The following is a 19,740-nucleotide window of genomic DNA, read 5'->3' on the forward strand; positions in this document are numbered from 1 at the left end:
GCACCATCTGGCATTACAGTGGAAACTCTGAATGAATAAACATTGCTTATCATTCTGTCAGTCACTCATCCATCAGACAGAAGCTGAAACGCTAATGCACTCATCATCTTTGTCATTTGGCAATCAGGGACTACTTCACAATAACTGAGACAAAGACCACAGATTAAGGTCCATAGCAGAAGTGGGCAACAGAGACTTAGCAAGCTTAGTGTGTTATTCAGTTTGACTGATGCTGATACAGGGAACAGAACTTGATGGGTTTGTAGTTTCTATTTTTAAAGAGTCTTTTTTGCACAAAGGTGTTGGATTTGTCTGATAAATTGCTATGAGGTTTTTTGTCATTTTTAGATGAAGAGTGATGTTTAAATAAAAAAAAAAAAGGGAATGCTGAAGGGAACTGCATGATAAATTCATCTCTAGTGATTGATACACAGGTAGTGTTTGCTTGGAAATTATCGGGACAAGAGAAGTATACGTGTGTTAGGATGAATGATAGTGACTAGTTCAAACATCTTGGGGCAATTCTTTCAGTACCCTCCTCAGAGCAGAGCTGCATCCAGGTTCTCCAGTTTTGCTTCCCTTGTCCCTGCAGCAATCATTACATCTTGAGCAGAGAGCACTCTCAGATAACAGAGAGATCCGGAATCCTTGATTAAAATGACACTTCTTCTTAAAACTCCTCTTACCAGCAAGATTTGTTCTGGTTTGCAGGGTCTGCATGAGGGAGGCGCTTTGAGGAGCAGTGTCACTTTGGTATAGGGTCTCTTCGTCAGCACACGCATGTCATTGAGCTCGCTGCTTGACCTGACTGGTAACAAAAAACATAAGTACGGTAAAGTTTACTTTTCTAGAATGCCTCAAAATTTCACCTGTTCAGGTGATGACACATTCAATTGAGAAGCCTTTTTGGAGGGACAGGCAAATGACTAGATAAAAGAATAAAAAGCCTGGTGGTAAAATTAGCTCACTTTCATTTTTAAATGGCTGGAAATGTAGGGATGAGAATGTTAGGTAACCTTTTGTGTTCTGCTTTTATTCTGGTACAAACAGCTGAGTTCAATATAGTATTATCTATTTTTCCTTTAATTGTTTTAAAAATCATGCAATTGGTTATATTGTCACAGAGTATACACCAGCTTCAATCCATTCCGATCCCTGGAATTGAACAAACTCTCTGATGCTGACTCTGCGGGTGTACATGGCTTGTTAATACTGCTGGCACAACCCTTTTCCTACCCAGTTCTCTTCCTTGATATTGCTAAAAACAAAAATTTTGTGCTTTTGAGTATTTTTTTGTTTGTCCTCATTGACAGTTGGAACATTTTCTATGAGTGGCAACTGAACGCAGGAAACACTGACACAGACCTTTTCAGCTGAAAATGTCCTACCCTTATCAGGGTATTTCTTGTTTTCTTTTGCTCCTTGTTTCTTAAAGTAGTCATAAAATGTCAAGTTAGTCTTCCTTGGACTGTGAGACTCAAATCGGGAAAGCAAAGGGTGTAAGTCAGAGCATTTCCATATCAGATACAAAATAAAGGAATTGTTTATTTGGTGGGTGAGCTCTGTCCCAGTTTCCAAAGATGACGTAGGACTCCCCTGAAAAGACCTCTTGTGCCTTTTTCACAAGTCAATCAGAAGGACACAATCAAGCTCCCATTTCTGACTTTGTGAGTCCTTACACCGATTTTCAGGAGAGTTGTAACATTTTTTAACATAAACTTATTTAGTCTTAATGTCCCTCACACAGAGCTTTGTCTCTGCATATCAGGACTGATGACTGCGTACATTTATTTGTTGTCTCAAAACCTGTCTGATTCACCTTCCTGTTATAATGAAATATTTTGCTAAGCCGTCATTTTTGCCATAAATATATTCCCTTGGCTGCATCTTAGTAGTGGATTGTTTGCTCCAGAATCTTTTGTTTTCATCTCAGAGATGAATATACATTTCAGGACCAGCTTTTGAAATATCGTTTTGCTTCAGGAAACTTCTTATAAGCAAGTCTTGGAAGCCAGAGCCAAATCAGTTTTGTGTATTTTATTTCCCAAGGAATCAGACCCACTTTGTTTATTATCTAGCAAAACCGAAAGCATAATGTAAAAATCAAGACTGAATCAGAAACAGATATTATAAAAACACTGAAGCTGGCAATGGGGAAACACATTCATTCACTTTAATATAAAAAAGAAACAACAATACGATGGTTAAAAAAAAAACAACCCTGAAGGGTTCATACATTTATTTCAAATACATAGCAAAATCTCAGCTACTCACATTTATTTCCAAAATCATTTTGTCCTGCAACCAGAAAATATTACAGTACATTATAGTATCAGGATATTAAACTAGATATTTAATCACAATATTTAATCAGCTGTTATTAACAAATACAGCAGGTCTGAAGCTTCTGACAGTTGTGCCTAGAGGAATGTGAACATAGCATCACTAAAGCACATTTACCGCCTCCACGCCTCAATGAAAGCAGAGCTCCAGCACACGAAAGCCTGACACAACCTTTTGGTAATCCCTGGCCCATCCACATCAAATGACACCCACATGTCAGGCCTTTTCTTCTGAGAGAAAAGTCCAGTCAATAGCGATTATTCACACCCTGCTTCCTCTTGGTCCTCCACCACATACGGTGTAACAAATGCTCTGTTTCCACGACCTTCCTGTGCCCTGGAGTGAAGACATGGCCCTTTCCCTAAATGTCTTTGCTGCATTACACATGTTCCTGAGCATCCTCTCCTCACCTGTTTCACTCTGGAAGGATACATTCAGCCATCTAAAACAGCTCCAAGAGTCGCCTTTGACACTCGGGGTGACCTGAGAGTGGGCCTGGCTGGATATAACCCAGAAGGGGCAGGAGCTCTCCTGGAGCAGCAGGCGGAGGGTAGGAGGTGCAAGCCCGGGCACTAGAGATCTGTGCAAGCTCCTCCATCACTCCCATCAAGCCAAGCTCTTCCTGTTACCGTCATGAAACTCATGAACAGCAGTGGCTTATTTTCAGACCTCAACCACAGTTTTTCATTAAAGCCCTTAGAACTTCCTTTTTTTACTCACAACTCCAAACTGCAGCTTCCAGCTAGTCAGTTCTGAGCATCACAGATTTTGAATAGGGGAAAAGGAAGAAGACAAGACTTCATCTCCCTTAGTAGATGCAAATGCACCCGTACTGTTTACTCAGCCAAATGCATTCCTTACATACAGGAGTAAAATATCTAGTGATCATCTTCATGGGATTTTCCCCACCAGAATCCACAATAAAGGAATTTCTGTTCTGTTCAAAGGGACAAGGTTAACCACTGTGTTACATTTCTTGCAGATTAGCTTCTTATGACAAATTTATCCCGCATCAAATTGAGAAATTTTACTGTCACAGACTCTTAAACATATTCGAGTGAGTCTAAAGTGCTAAATCACATCACCGGAAATTGCTGCTTGTGTCAGTAAAAAGCCCAGACATCTGAACAGCAGCCCAGCCTACCTGTACGCTTGGAATCAAGGTCAGATTCCAAACCCACACGCAAGCACAAGGTTGTCTGAGCTTAGGGATTTTGTTTGAGCCCATCTTTTGATCAACTGGTGAAAGAGGAAAACAGAGGAATATGCAGCCATCAGGTGTTAATGTTAGATGTAAAAAAGCTTAGATTTTCTTTGAAGTTAATGCTAAATGCTCACACAAAACAGATTTATCTTTCAACTCTTTGAAAATAAAGTTGCTACTGTAAATGGCACAGCCAGTTCAAATTTGATTTCTAGATTAACCCACTGATAGCAAAAGCATACAGGATCCTTTAATTAATGTTATAGAAAACTGCACTTAATTACTTCTTAAGCACTTAGATCTACATAAAGTTGCATTACACTGAATATGTCATCATTTAAATCCATTACCTACATATAAATATGTATCAAATTTGCATCGCAAATGTCTTCATCCTGTGCTTTGTTAATCACAAATGTCATACCTAAATGAACCCCAAAAGTGCAATTCTGGCTTCCTCACCAAATAGTTCCTTATTAAATAAAATATATATTATAGGACAGAAATACAAGAAAAAAAATAGGTGCCAATCCTCAGAGTATTATAAATTATCACCAAAGTCAACAAAATTACTCTACTGAAATGAGCAGCCTGACCCAATGACAGCTGCTGTGACAGACATCAACAGCTATAAGACAATATTAAGAAATATGGTTTAGTACTAGAAAGCCTACTTACAAATGTTCTCTTAAAGGCTCATCTGGAATTAATAAGTGCTGATTCGACTGCTCAAGTGATGAGCAGGATTCATTAAATCTGTTTTCTGGTGACTGAAAAATTCCCACTGAAAGATCTGAGCTGGTTGTCTTAAATGTAAATGCACATTAGCTAATATATGTAATGAATATCCGTGTTCAACGGCACTGTTTCATTTAGGTTCATCTGAAGTCAAGTTAATAAAAGGCTTGTTTAATTAAATGCAGCTTTCCTTTCCATGTCCTGCTTCAAATTGAACAGTTAAATGAATATACAGAGGCATTGCTCTGCTCAACTTGGAAAGCCATTACACCCTTTTTTTTCAGATACCAGTCACAGACATAGAACAGGATCAAACTGAGTACCCACGTCATGAGATTATCAATGAAATGGTGCTATCCATTACTACTGCACAAAGAACCAGAAAAACTCTTTTGAACTGGACCTTCTTTGGTTGCTTATCAACATTGTGAGATGGACACTGCCAAAAGCAGGTTCCAAGTTTTCGGATGTGGAAAAAAAAATGCACAACTGCAAATAATGTTGAATTCTGTAGAATGGACAGACAGGCATCAGGGTACTCATCCTACATTTCAAAATAAGTCTTGCGAACACAAAGCAGTCAGAACAACATTAGGGCTTAGCTTTCGTGGGTGTGACAGAAGATGTAGGCAGGAACTCTTGATCCTCCAACAGGCAAGTGGATATTACACATTTACATTGCACAGCTTGTTTAGTTGTACTTGACGTTAGCACAGTGCTTTGAAGTGCTTAAAGACAGATGGTCTGTCCTGTATTTTCTGGAAGAGTAGTGCTACCTATAGAACAGGAGAAGCCATAAAAGGTGAGAGGTAGCAAGCAACAGAAAGCTAATACATTGATGGCAAAGTCTGGTGAAGTAATTAAAAATAGTATTGTTCCATGAGCTGGATTCAGTGCCTTACAGAAGAGGTAAGAAGGATATATCAGCTCCGCAAGCACCTGTGAAATCCATAATCAGTCATAGAGGCCTCTGAAGGGAGAGCATGAATGTTGGTATGCCAAGATTGGAAGTTAGGTTGCTGGCAACTTCTCCGTTGATTCAGCAGCTGCTTCAGCCATGCTGCCAACTCCACACTTCTCACCACTGTCCTAGACCAGTCCTTATGAAGACTTTACCTTAGAGTAAAATGCACTGGTCCCTTTGCACAGCATGGGTTTAGAGGAGGGCAATGGTGCTCTTGCACAGCAGTCGTCTTCCTTCCAGCCCAACCATATGCTGTTCATCTTCTCTGAGAGACTCCTGGCTGCTGCGGTTCCCATGCCATTCTTCATTCTCATAAAATGGTGAGATTTTTTTTCTCACTGTGCTCTAACATAATGCCCATGTAATAACATTTCCTGTAAGCACGTTAGAGAGCAGATATGTATTTCAATAGCAAATAGCAAGTGAACAAAATTCTTCCTCCTTTACAGACTCTGAGTTTAATTAGACACTGAAGCTAATCAGTACACATTGACACGCTAAGCAGAAAGATCACATGTAGCAACTACACATAGGCTTGCATGCTTGGGGACGGCCCTTCTACAAAGTCAGGTTTGTGCAATCTGTGACGGGAAAGGGATGGATACCTGGATTTTGAGGATGCGTCAGCCCAGCACCAGAAACTACAGTACATTGCTCCTGCAGCGATGAGAAGTGCAGCGCTCACCCAGCCCACAAAGAGAGCAGCTCCTAGTTCTCTTTTCAGTGGCATTGGGACTTTTGGATCATAGAAGTCACGAATGATGCTACCTCCAGTCCAGGACACAGGGATCAGAATGAGGATGCCTGTCAGGAGAAAAGCAATTCCAGCTGCTAGTATGAAGATACTGATGCCCTGGGGATCCTCCTTGGTCCTGTGAGTGTACTTCACACCAGCAATGGCCATCAAAAAGGAGATGATTGACAGGATCACTGCCATGCACATGAGGGCTCTGAATGCCTCCAAGGGTGGGGGGAGAGCCAGGACCGAGTCGTAGAATTTGCATTGGAGTCTGATGCCCAGATGACTGATGCAGTCCATCCACAGTCCTTCCCAGACGGTCTCAAACACCACAATGTTGGCATCAATGTGGGCAGAAACTCTCCACTGCGGCATAACTGTGGTTGCCAAAGTTCCGACCATGCCGACACCTCCAAATATTAGCCCAATAATTTGTAACACACAGCAAGCCATGCTTCTTCTGAAAAAGACACCTCAAACAAGGTGACCTAGAAAGTCTTCCAAAATCACTTTTTCATAGAAGAAATACAAAGTATGAGATTGAATATTTTCTCCAGTAGTTTCCTCATACAGCAAGTTGTTGGGTTTTTTTAAAAGCAGCTCGCTCCAGTCTGAGGTTCAGACAGGTGGAAGTCCATTTCTGACTGGCTAGAAGGACCTGCTATTTATTTGCTTTGAAATCCCCTCTGACTACAGCGCCGACCCATCAAGCTGAACAAGTTTCTAGCCAATGGGAAACTAGGAGGGGTGTGTCATAGTTGATTTTACTGCTTCTTGTAGTGTGTCTGCAGTGATGCTATAATTAAGTAAGTGTCAGAGATTCAATTAAAGGTACCTAATTGCAGAGCTAATAATTTCTTAACTGTAAGATTGCAGCTATGCTAAAATTTAGTACAGAAAGTTTGAACTTCTATCTATTGAAATATTATGTAAAATAGGTCATTACAGTTGCTCTTTTGACAAAAGCTAAACTTGGACTTGAAGCGGGACTTATTTTCTAAGTGTTACAGCCCTGGGAAAACATCTGATTTTTTTTTTTTTTTAAGTCAAGTTAGGAGGTAGTTGGTGTCGCTCTTTAATGTAGATTCCTTGTTTTGATCAAATACTAACGTATAATCGTGATAGTAGACAGGTGCAGGAAAGTCAAGTATTCCAATCAACATCAAAGCTTTACTTTACCCATGCGTAATTCACAAGGACGGCAAAGAAAATAGCTGGCAGAGTTTCACAGCTTCTGCTTTTTGATCCACAAGTAAGGTCACTGTTAGGAAATAATCCTCTACGAAACTCTTTCTCCAACAGAAGGATAGTGTTGTCATTATTTTCCATGCTAATAATCTTCTCCAGGTACCATTAGGAAGGGTTGGGGAAAATTGTCCAATATGAAAAGGATGAGCTTTTCTTTCAGTGTACAATGCACCTTGAAAGAAGTCAGAGATCCCTCCCACAAGCATGTTTCTCAGCCTGCACAGATAGCTACAAGCCTGGACAAAAATGCACGCCAAAGACTGATTTGCCTTGGGCAAGTTAAGAATAACTGCAGCATTATGGTTTCTTTACTTTCTTCTCCCTACCTTGAGATAATAGTATACGACAAAGACTCATGGGTGTTGTTGAAATTGGTGTGTTTCTGGTTACTCTAGCTCTTTGAACCAATGGAGCTAGCAAAAAAAAAAAAAAGTTTTGACCCACTAAAGACAATGAAGGCACCTAGAAGTGTTGTCAAAGAAAGACATATTCTTCGATTGCTTGTGGGTTGTAGTGTTGTGGGCTTTGTGTGTTTGGAAACATCAAGCGCTGCCTTTGATGGTATTAATTTAGTTGCAGTCCTATACAATATATTTAAAGCAAAAGCTGAACTCCATGAAAAGTGAATTGCCCATCTAAATCACTCAGAGCCCACAGAATTTCCTCCTTCCTACAGTTACCTACTGTAAGGAAGGAGTGCCAGATAATGCAAATTATACAATATAGTGTTACATGTCCATGTGGAAAATACTCCCAAGGGATCTGAGAAATTCATTTTTACCTTCAAGTCTTCCAGCAGGAATCTGGAGAGCAAAAAATTTTTTCAGCTAAGATGTAAAATGTAACCTTTAGAAACTAAATACATTATCAGATTTGTTCTTAAAAAGAGATGAATATTGCATCACTCTTCTGCAGACATGAAAAAAAAGGATCCCACGATGCAGAACAGTCAAGGCACTTTGCTCGGTGCCATAAAGAAGGAGGTGGTAGACATGAAATCAGAAGTCATAGACCATTACCTGTGTAAAAGAAACTCTTTTCCCTGGCAGGAGACTGCTCCTTTAAAAGAAGACTGCACTCAAGATCTGTGCAATTTAACTTGACTACAGTCTCCATTCATCTTATAGGACATTTTTACCTCTGAATTCTCAAAACTGTTTTTTTGTTATCTTAACTTAAAAAAAAAAAAAATCAACTTATTATGGAAAAGCCCTCTCAAGACTAGCATTTTTTCAACAGAAAAACTCTGTGCAACGTTTTCAGGCAGCCAGCTCTAGAAAATGCACAGAACTGGAGAACAGTCCAGCCTGATGCCCTGAATCTGTTTGTCTGAATGCCTTATTCAGAGTTTCCTGGATTACTCTGAAATAATTTTTCCTTACATGAGTCTGGGAGGGTCAGCCATTGATGTCATGCATAGAATTATACTCTGTGACAGTCAGGGCATGGTTTGGCTAGAAGATGAACAGCTCGCAGAAATACTATTAAAATGCATCATATACTGGTTGTGTAGCAATACATCCATGGGTGAGTGGTTTTATGATCTTTAATTGGAAGTAGTACCTACGGTGAGTGACATCCAGTGTAGGAGTAGACGTAAGAGACGAACACCCAGGCTACACTGCTGCGTGTACTGTCCAGGGGTAGGATGGTTCTTATTATTGAAACCCAAGGGGAAGGAAGCAGGAAAGGAAAACCTGTTAATGGCAGATTTGAAACTTGAAGATAAATTTCAGAAATGAAAATGAGCTACAGGAGACATGTTGAAAAAAAAAAAATCAAGAAACAGTACCAGTATCTTGGAAACTCATGAGGACTGGAGAATCTTACGAATCTCTTAAATGCCAATGAGTCTCTGGCTTTGCTAGTCACTAGAAGAATTATCTTTTCAGAAAAGTCCTATGTTTGAATCAGCCTAGAGGGAGATCTTACACCCTTGTGTACCCTAGAAAACTGTATCTCCATGAAAAGGCTCACCTCACCTCTCAGAAAGAAATGCTTATTTGACTGAGTTACTTCAAAAGCACTCTGAACAGCCAACAGCTCTTAAAGTAGAAATTAAATACATGCTTACATGGTGGGCATGGCAGATAAAATGGCTTTAGTGTCAGATGAGAAGAAATAAAAGGAAAATTCAATTTACACCTGACTAGACTTTAGAAGTCTTCTCATTCTGTGTCTCATCCATCTGTTATGCTATTTGGATGCTTTCCTGCCTCAATACGAGAATACTAGTTCTTATGCAAACACACTCACCCCAAAATTTGCCTTCAAAGAGGAAAACAGGCAATTGAGGAAGCATGCAGTCTTGACACCTAATCTTTCCCTGGATCTGTTCACATTTACATTTTCTCTCCCCTTCAAATCAGAATGTTCATTTGAATCTTTTCCTGGGGCAATATCTTCTCTTCCCTCCCTAGGTTGTAAAATGCTGATGCCCCTTGAAAAAGAGGAAGCAGAACATCTCCAGTGCATCTCCATATGATTAACAGAACTTATCAATGATTCCCAGTGCTTAACTAATTATAGGCATCAATAATATAAACATTTAATTGCCTCCCAGAAAGCAGGTTTCATTCCTTTTTGTGTATCTTCTATGTATATTGAATTTCAGAACCCTTACACATAGACACGCACCTATATATAGACAAACAGGCTTTAATCTTGTCCAGATGTGCAACTATAATGTACATAGTTCATTGTGAGCTCTCAACAAGAATAGATAGGTTGGTTTTGCAACAAGCTAATTAACTAAATTTGAGGTTCAGTTACAGTTAAATCTCTCAACCTCCGAGAGGTTCCAGCTATCCAGTAAGGCTGCAAAGCTGCCCAAGCACCTGCAGAGTCTGGCAACGGGGAGTCCAGCAGGCTGTGGCTCTGCAGTCCCTCTGCATCCTGTCCCCTTGGGCAGAGTGCTGGCTGAAGCCACGCAGACCTAGATCATCCTCTGCATCTAAAATCTGCTTTCAGCGTGCAACAAACAGGCTTAGGATTGTCTGCAGATCATTTGCTTTGGAAACACAAGGGAATGGCATCAGTTCCTCCCTGCTTGTGGCTTCCACTAGTCCATTCATTACAAGCTGGATTAGTGACTTTGTTTTCAACTATTTATGAGGGCTGGTCAGTGAATTCATAGTCAGCTTAATGGTTCCATTACTTTGCATGGTATTTTGAGTGACTACTGTATTTTGAGCCTATTGGTGAGGAAAAAGGTTACTGTAATTCTGCTTTAATTCAGGAGAAAATAGACTGAAGTTAACAGAGGTCTTTTTATTTGTGCCAACTTTAATATTGCTGCCTGCACATATGCTAAAAGATGAAGGCATGTCTCCTTCCCCTTCTCCTCAAGCGTGGCGCATTTTGGAGTGAGAGGAACACCTGCTCAGTGTAGCTTAGAGAGGGATTTCCCCCAGACACATAACAGGCACTGTACTTGGGCACTGACCTCTAACTCTAGCTTTGAGGCAACTCATGACTGACAGTTGAATTGAAAAGAACTAATATTTATTTTCCGTCATCTTCCTCAGCATGCCTGAAATTCACAGCCTGACAAAACTGCCAAACTCTTAATGATATTCCATGTCTGAGGAAGCCTGTCTCCTGGACACTGTGAATGAACTTGAGTTCAGTGTAATAAAGCCCTACAGTAATAAAATATTAAATACTCCTTTGAGTATTTAATCCATCTGAACTGCTTCAGGCTTTTACAAGGTATTTGTCACCTCAATACTTGCGTAGAGGGAGCAGCCATCCTGATAGAAATAGAACCTGCCAGAAAATATGCTGTCTTACTTTGCTGTTTAATGACAGGACCTCAAAGCATATTTGGAGGGCATTTAATTGCACAGTTCACATCAAGCTGCTGAAAATATAGCAGTGGCAAATTCCCGAGGCAGTATTGATTGTTTTCATAAGGGTTAGCAGCAGGGTATACAGTTAGGCTATTACTGGATAAAGCACAGGGGAACTCCTTTATTTACATGACTGACTGTGATGAAATAGAAGAGGAGGAGAAGGTGTGTTGTGGCAGTGATGGCCTAAAGATAGATGAGATGTGAGATTTGTAGAAAGAGGTAATAGCTTTTATTAGACTACCTGATACTGTTAGAAACAAGCTCTCAGGCTCAGAATCACAAGAATGTTTGCTTTTGGAGCACGGTATAATAGCACGCTCTTGAACTAGCTTTCCAATAATTGAGCAGTACAGGTGACTAAACAAGTAAGTCTCACACTTTGAAGAACAGGGGTTTTTCCCATCTTTCCCAGCCGTAATTTGGGTTCCTCCCTGTCCGGTCCTGTCCACCTCACTTTATGCCCTCTCCCAAATCCTACCTCCTGAATGTAACTAACCACACTGTTAATTTCCACCTCCAAAATAAGCCCTAGCAGCAGCAGCTCCACCACCTCTAGCCCCAACCTCGTGCAGCCAATGACACCCCCAAACTCTGCATTTCAGCCCACAGCAGAGTCATTCCCCCTACCCTCACTGTCCCCTTTCACTCTCTACCCAAATCCAGAGCCCTTTATCTGTGCTTCTGGCCAGGATGTTCCATTACTCCTCGCTCCTTAGGACTGGGATTCCCCTCTCCCCTAGGACATCCTGGCTGACTTTCTCTGGCTGGCAAGCAGGACGTCCCCTAGGAAGGAGTAGCATAGCCCTGCCCGTTGGGCCTGTGTAGCTGGCACAGTTCATCTCCCAGTTTGCCTCACTTTCCCTTCAAACAAAGAGAGCGGTGAAGATGTGGAGGAGAAGGGAAGCTCTTTCCAGCCAACCAGCTGTTCCTGTGCTCCCACAAAAGAACCTCTTCCTGGAAGTCATAAATCACTTTGGATTTGTGCTGGCACAGGTACCAAAGCAGGAGTATTTCTCAGGAAGCAATTAATTTTTGTCACTTGCTCTCAGAACACCCTCTCCAGCATCATGAATCATAGCAGCTCCAAGGATGCACCACTGTCACTGTAATTTGGGGGCTGATGTGTCTCTGTACAGTGACAGCCCACAGTCTGCAAGAACACAAATGATTCACTGTCGTGGGCACACCTCTTCCCCTCAGGGACAACCCAGTGCTGTTCCTAATTGCAGCATACTATGTAGCCAGTCAAAATATGTACTTACTTGTCCATGATCAAGCAGTAGTTGCTTTTACTCCAGATCTGAAATGTGTAGTTTAGCACAGAATGCAATACTTCAGAAGAAGGAGGAATGTCTAATAACTTTTTCTACCAATCATGTGTTGAGAGTTAAGGGCCTGGAAGTCAGAGAAGGAAAAGGAAAAAAAAGATAGAAAAGACTTTGACATGTAAAAACTGACTCAAAATCAAGCATAAAATGGAGGAGGGAAAGGCCTCAGCAGATCTGATGCTCTTATATTGGAACGGGGCTCACATTGTGAGGCAGAAAATGGTATGTGGAGGTCATTAAGATGAGAGCATCTGTATCTCTGCAGAAGGCCATTGTCAATGAGGTGAAAGTGCCTGGAACATTGAAGGAGAACAACATCCTCAGATGCTGATCACATTCTTCTTTATTAATTAGAATGAAAATCTTAGAGACATGACTGAGGATGAGGCTTAAAAATTCCTTAGGAAGTGCCTGGAATGTGCACCCCATAGGGAACAAAAAGAGAAACTCATAGGAGTAATGTCAATACTCAAATGAATGAATTTGTTAGAAAAACAGAAAAGGTAACCAACCAGCAAAGAAAATATGTCTAAGAGGTCAGAAATTGCAAGGGAAGAATAATGACTCAATAAAAGTCATTATAAAAGTCAATCCAAGTTGGACTTTAAAAAAAAAACATAATAAAAAGTGCTACAGACACACAAATAATACAGAAACAGCAAGGGAAGAGGCATACTATGCTGTGAGTATGAGTCTAAGAAAGGTAGTTAGCTCTCCTACTTCTTTGATTTTAAGCAATGACAGGGATATCAAGGAAGGAGAGCATGACAGAATTACAATACTGTAACCAAGGTAAAAAACTCCAAATGTTTATGGCCACAAACTGAAGAAAGAAATTTCCACTGAAGGAAATTCGGTATTTGCAGCTCCAAATCTGGTCGCAAGGATTGTTATCAAATGTGTCAAATGAGGAGTGATATTATGTGCCTGGAGAACGGCAAAATGAAGAGAAAGTGTAGGGAGGTGGAAAAGCTTGTGTGCAACTAGAAACCCATTAGTCAGTATCTAGTAGTATAAGATTATTTAAAATCCATTATGAAGAAAAGAATAAATGCTGAGAAGTAAATGGAAAGTTAAATAATATGCAGCGTGGACTTTGCAAAAATAAATTCATTTTTTGTTTAATAATGTTTTCTAGAAAATAACAGTTGAGAAAATCTAATCCATTTGGACCTTATTAAAGTATCTGGCACAGCAGTGGGAAATTAACAGAGACACTGAAGGGAAGGAGAAGGTAAAAAATAATGTAATGTGGGTACAGAATCTATGAGTGAGTAAACCAACAAAAGGATATATTGGAAGGAGAACTATCATGTTTCTGTTTCTCGACATTGATTTCTCCTGCTGGTGGAGCCAAGGATTTCTCTGGGGTCCCAACTTACTACCCTCAGGGATCTAGCAATAAAGGAGGAACTGCAGCAAGGAAATTTGCATTCAGCACCCAGCTGGTCAATGTACTGTCAACGATTAAGTCCCACAGCACTGGAAAGCTGGTGATCTTGGGGCCTGGAATAATAAAGTGCAATGTATTTAACGTTTTCAAGGAAGGTATGATGTGCTTGATTTTGTGAACCATTTACCCCATGCTATGATAACCTGCAATAAGTATATCCAGTGTCCTCAGCAGCGGTGGTGTTTCCTCTGGGATTCTTTGCCCAGTTTAGGGCATCAAACTTAAAGAAAGAGGTGGAGCAGCCAAAAACAGCCAGAGGGGGTAAACAAGTGTGGGCAGAAATTTAATGAACATGCCAGTGAGGAAAGAATTAGGGATGATTAAGCTAAGCAAGTGAGATTCAAGAGGTCGGATGGTAACAGTCCTGAAATATGGAAAAGACCACCTGTTTTCAAGGAAAGTAGTAGTCTGTTTTCTATGCCTGATGCTGATGGGACAAGAAACAATGAGGCAACCTTAGCCTGCAGTGGGGAGATTTAGTTTAAGCTTAATGAAAACCTTTTTTAATGAAAATTACAATTAAACACTGGGATAAATTGCGAAGGACACTGCAGACTAACCATTTCCAGAAGTTTTTATTGCACAAATGTCTCTCAGGAATAGTTTTGGTGCATTTATTCATGGAGAAGAGCAATGGAGTAGTTAGTGAATGCCACCTTTTCTAGAGTCAACTCCACTCACACTGTTTTCTCCTCCTATTTGTCCTCTTTGCCCCTACGTGGACCAACTTCCACTAATGAATGAAAGGAGCTAATGGTGCTGATGAGACTCTTTACTGCACCCAGGTAAACTGGTTGGCATCAACCTTCTCTCTAATTTCTCAAGCAACACGTATTTAGCACTGCCATCAGCCTACATCCCTTAGGTGATTGTTCTCTGCTGAGACTTGACAGGAAAGTATTGTGGCCACCAGCTCTACAGGGCAGTGGGATGAGTGGGGATGCAGCATAATGAGCAAGAGGTCAGCTTACTTTGCTGTCTCGGACCTGATCTGTAGTAGAGCTGCAGGAAAAGCCCAAGGGCTAGAAGCATCCAAAAGGCAGAACAGAGGCAAACATTGTTTGAGGGTCTCAGTCAGCGGCACAATCCCGCTCTGCAAGACAAGACTGGTAGTGGACATGCCTGTGTCAGGATAGTAGATACTGGACAGGACCTTCACAGGCCTGCCCTTTTTCCAGCTCAGCAGTAAAGGAGAGCTACGCGTCACGCCTCACGCTCAGAAAACCCACTGTACCCACTGTGTGAGGTCAGAGTAAAACCCATGGTGAAGGGCGTAAACCCCAGACAAGCCTGCAACTTCATTAAGCACAAAGATACTCTGAGTACAGAAGACTGAAAGTGGAGACGGTACCCTCAGGCACCACTGTCCACTGGCCCTGGTCTCCTGCTGCTCTGTAAGCACTTGCCTCTGATGGTGGCAGTACCAGTTCTCCATATATCTCCATGCTGACACAGTAAGGCCAGTCTTACATTTCAGTAATGAGCCTTCCTCACTGTGAGGCCTCAGATTAGACAGAATCATAGAATCAGGGAATCATAGAACAGTTTGGGTTGGAAGGGACCTTTAAAGGTCACCTAGTCCCACCCCCCCTGCAAGAAGCAGGGACATCTCCAACCAGATCAGGTTGCTCAGAGCCCCATTCCACCTGGCCTGGAATGTTTCCAGGGATGGGACATCCACCACCTCTCTGGCAACCTGTTCCAGTGTTCTACCACCCTCACTGTAAAAAATGTCATCTTTATGATGACCTCCTTCTATTTTAAATCCATTACCCCTTGTCCTATCACAACAGGCCCTGCTAAAATATTTCTTCCCATCTTTCTTATAGGCCCCCTTTAGGTACTGGAAGGCCACAATAAGGTATCCCCAGAGTCTTCTTTTCTCCAGGCTGAACAGCCCAAACTCTCAGCCTGTCCTCATAGGTGACCTCTCCTAGTCTCTTCCTCTTTTATTTTCTATTATTCTTTGCTAGCTATGTTTGAGAGTAGATGAGAAAGCAAGCAGCCTATGGATAAACTCTCGCATATAAACAGTACGTAAATCATAGAATCACAGAATCATAGAATGGTTAGGGTTGGAAGGGACCTTCAAAGGTCATCTAGTCCAACCCCCCTGCAAAGAGCACAGACATCCCCGACTAGATCAGGTTGCTCAGAGCCTCATCCAACCTGACCTTGAACGTTTCCAGGGATGGGGCTTCCACCATCTCTCTGGGCAACCTGTTCCAATGTTCTACAACCCTCATTGTAAAAAAATTTTTCCTAATATCTAAGGACTGCACCTTAGACAGAAAGACAAATCCATTATATGCAGCTGACCTTACTGGATTTGCAGATGTGTGATAACCTCATATGTCAGATGTTTCATTCTCACATAAAAGTGCAAGGCGGGAGCCCACACGCACTCAGGCTCTGTTAGGGCACTGCCATGTCTGCACAAAGCAGCTCCTGAAACTCTGGCTCTGCTGCCACCCGTGTGTTTACCACCTCACTGTGTAGCTCTAATGAGAGCAGTGCCATGTAATATCGGTGGCAACTCTACCCTCCAGAAGTCCACAACAGTTGCCATAAGCAATGGGAGAATTTCAGAAGAGGCTCTTTATAAACGAAAGCCCGGTTGCTCAGTTGCAGAGTGGAGATTGAAATCTTGAACCTTCACTCATCTGAGTTAAATGAGCATCAGTCTCCTCTGACCTGTGAGTTGTGCCATCATTTACACAGCTCAGAGGGCACCAGGTGGGCCTGGAAAGGCTCCACATCCATTTCATATTTGCAGGAATGCATACAAGGGCCAAAAGTGCAGGGCAAAGGGGAACAAGTTAGACATCCTTGGTTTCATCTAGGGAGGCAATACTCTTTATTTCCCAAATAATCTCTCTTGTCTGTAAGCAAGAAAATGAATTCTAAATTACATGATACAATAGTTGAAAGTTTATTGCTTCTGGCAGTTGACTTGTGCTGGGATATATGCCCTAAGACAGGACCCTCTGCTCAGACTACTCAGGGTTTATTTAATGCACGAGGTCAGCTCTGTTTCAAATAGAAGCTCTGATTTCAGTTCTCTTGAAGTTATGGTATATGGGTGAGACACAATTTAAAGGAAATGACTGGGTGTGCATGGGAGGTACTTAAGGGGGAATATGTATATATTATAATAAGGTGAAGTGTTTCCAGTGTATATAGGATCTCTAAGGGAGGTTTTTGAAAACTTCAGAGTCCCACTCACAGTCCGTTGGACTTGTGTTCCTGTTAGTCCTGTGGATAGCTTTGTAAGTCTTCTTACAGTCTTCTTGTGTCTTCCTTTTTTTGTACAACTAGATCAGTGTGTGCTTTACCAGGAACAGATAATACTGCCCGACATAGCAGTAGTGTTCGATGTACACAGGGTTTTTACAGAGATGTCATTCTTATCTCACTTTTCTCTGAGGCTTACCTCGGACCCTTAGATGAATACTACATGAGTCACTCCATGTTCTGACAGCAGAGATAACTACAGCGCACCAGTACATATACATGTAGTTTTCTGAGTCACATCTTGTACGTACTTTTTAGAGGGATGAACTAGGCTGGTGAATTTATTATAGATATAGATCCTGGTGTTCTAGCTATGAGTTCTCTGTAGGATATTCACAAAGTGCCATTAACAACAGGATTACTCCTCCAGTCTCTTCCTCTCAAAAAAAAAAAAAAAAAAAGATAAGGCTGGCATATAAACATATGAGCCGGCAATGTGCCCGTGCAGCCCAGAAAGCCAACAGTATCCTGGGCTGCATCAAAAGGAGCATGGCCAGCAGATCGAGGGAGGTGATTCTGCCCCTCTACTCTGCTCTGGTGAGACCCCACCTGGAGTACTGCATCCAGCTCTGGAGCCCCCAGCATCAGAAGGACATGGACCAGTTGGAGTGAGTCCAGAGGAGGGCCACGAAGATGATCAGAGGGCTGGAGCATCTCTCCTATAAGGACAGGCTGAGAGAGCTGGGGTTGTTCGGTCTGGAGAAGAGAAAGCTCTGGAGAGACCTTATAGTGTCCCTCCAGTACCTAAATGGGGCTTATAGGAAAGGTGGGGGTAGACTTTTTAGCAGGGCCTGTCGTGATAGGATGAGGGGTAATGGTTTTAAAATAGAGGGAGGTAGATTCAGATTGGACATTAGGAAGAAATTTTTTACAATGAGGGTGGTGAGGCACTGGCACAGGTTGCCCAGAGAGGTGGTGGATGCCCCATCCCTGGAAACGTTCAAGGCCAGGCTGGATGGGGCTCTGAGCAACCTGATCTGGTTGGAGATGTCCCTGCTCCTTGCAGGGGGGTTGGACTAGATGGCCTTTGAATGTCCCTTCCAACCCTAACCATTCTATGATTTATGATTGATGAAGGAATACAAAGGAAATACAGCCACACGCTGCTATATTACAGAAAGGTCAAGCATATCACACATATCTATATGCAGAAATAATGTACTTTAAAATAAGAAAGAAAAATAAAGTTACCTAATGAAGCATATCTTACTATGCATCTTACAAACACTGTGAAGAGAGTTCTAGGGCAGATTTTGATTCCTTCTACCTTCGATTCCTCCTTGTTCAGATTTATGTCTTATGAAGGGAAGAATTTACTTCCAAACTTTCAAGTAGTAATAGTCCAAGGAATTTACTAGAAAACTACAGATCACATATTCAACTTTCTATGAAATATTTTAAACAGTCAATCAAACTCTAGAACAAGAATGTTGCTCTCCATTAAACACCACAAATTGAATTGTGTTCTCAGCTAAGTCGAAGGCAAAATTATATTGATTTCTGTGAGGCTGGAGTTACCTCTCATTCATTGGTTACAAAATTCTATTAAAATATTACTACTATTGATTAATTTGTGTCATTTATTAAATGAAATTGTATGGAACTATTTTTCAGTAGACTTGGTTTCTTTACATTGTTGCTTATCACGGGTGTATGATCTTATTATTAAAAATATTGTTTAGCTTGCTTTAAGGGGAACTGTGAGAAAACATTATCACTGTTTATGTTCTTTATGCCTATAAACTATGCTTTTGTGATTGGGTCTTAGCAAAAATATCGTCCTGCTTGTACAGAAGACCCTTATTTAAAAATATATATATCACAGAGCCCTGCAGCAAGTAACCAACATAGTGTTTATGATCTGTACAGTATTGCAAAACGTTGTAAGCTGCAAGGAGTTTGCAAGTGAATAGTGCTGCGTCTAGAAAGAAGGATGTGAATGCGTTTGACCTATATGGACTACAAAAGAAACATTCAGTTTCACCAAAAATACAATATTTAGGATGAACATAGAGCTATGTTTATTCTCCGAAAAAGGGGATATTTTTCATGTTTTTCAGCTTACCTTCCTCTGCTGAATAAATTCTTCATGCAACCCTCCATTAAACCTACAGTAAATCAATCCCTTACTGAATGCCTTTCTTTTAAACCATTATTATCCTGTCCTTATTTACTGTTATCCCCTCTTTTTGAGGAAGGAAAAAAAAAGAACCAGTCACTTAACTCCTCTCTTCCTTGAAATAGGCCAGAATTTCTTATCACAGTGGAACTTTAAGCCCCTTATTACTGTTTTGCACACTAAATGCAACCCCAAGCAAAGCCACACAACCCAAAAGCTATTCCAAGTTGCTATTAAAATAACATTAAACGTTCACCTTTCTATGCATTAAAATTGTCTTTGCTGCAGCCTTAGCCACAGCTGAGCACACTGAGGGCGACTCCAGCTCCGAAACGCAGCCGCAACAGCAGCACTTACAGGGCAGAAAGCAAAGGCGGCTTTCGAGCTGCCCTTTTGTGCAGAAGCTGAAATCCATCCAGACAGATTGCTTAAAAAATAGGAAAAGGCAGGAGGCAT

The 19,740-nt window shown here is 41.3% G+C and overlaps 1 protein-coding gene across 1 annotated transcript; it reads right to left on the reverse strand.

The window, feature by feature from the left end:
- Nucleotides 1-5,772: 5,772 nt before the first annotated feature.
- On the reverse strand, nucleotides 5,773-6,453 carry LOC104484318 (claudin-8-like). The gene has a single exon (XM_086739675.1). The coding sequence runs from the start codon at nucleotides 6,439-6,441 to the stop codon at nucleotides 5,773-5,775; it is 669 nt and encodes a 222-aa protein (XP_086595801.1). The 5' UTR covers nucleotides 6,442-6,453.
- Nucleotides 6,454-19,740: the final 13,287 nt, after the last annotated feature.

This window comes from Chlamydotis macqueenii, chromosome 1 (genome assembly GCF_036417535.1).
Source record: "Chlamydotis macqueenii isolate bChlMac1 chromosome 1, bChlMac1.mat, whole genome shotgun sequence".
NCBI classification, from domain to species: Eukaryota; Metazoa; Chordata; class Aves; order Otidiformes; family Otididae; genus Chlamydotis; species Chlamydotis macqueenii.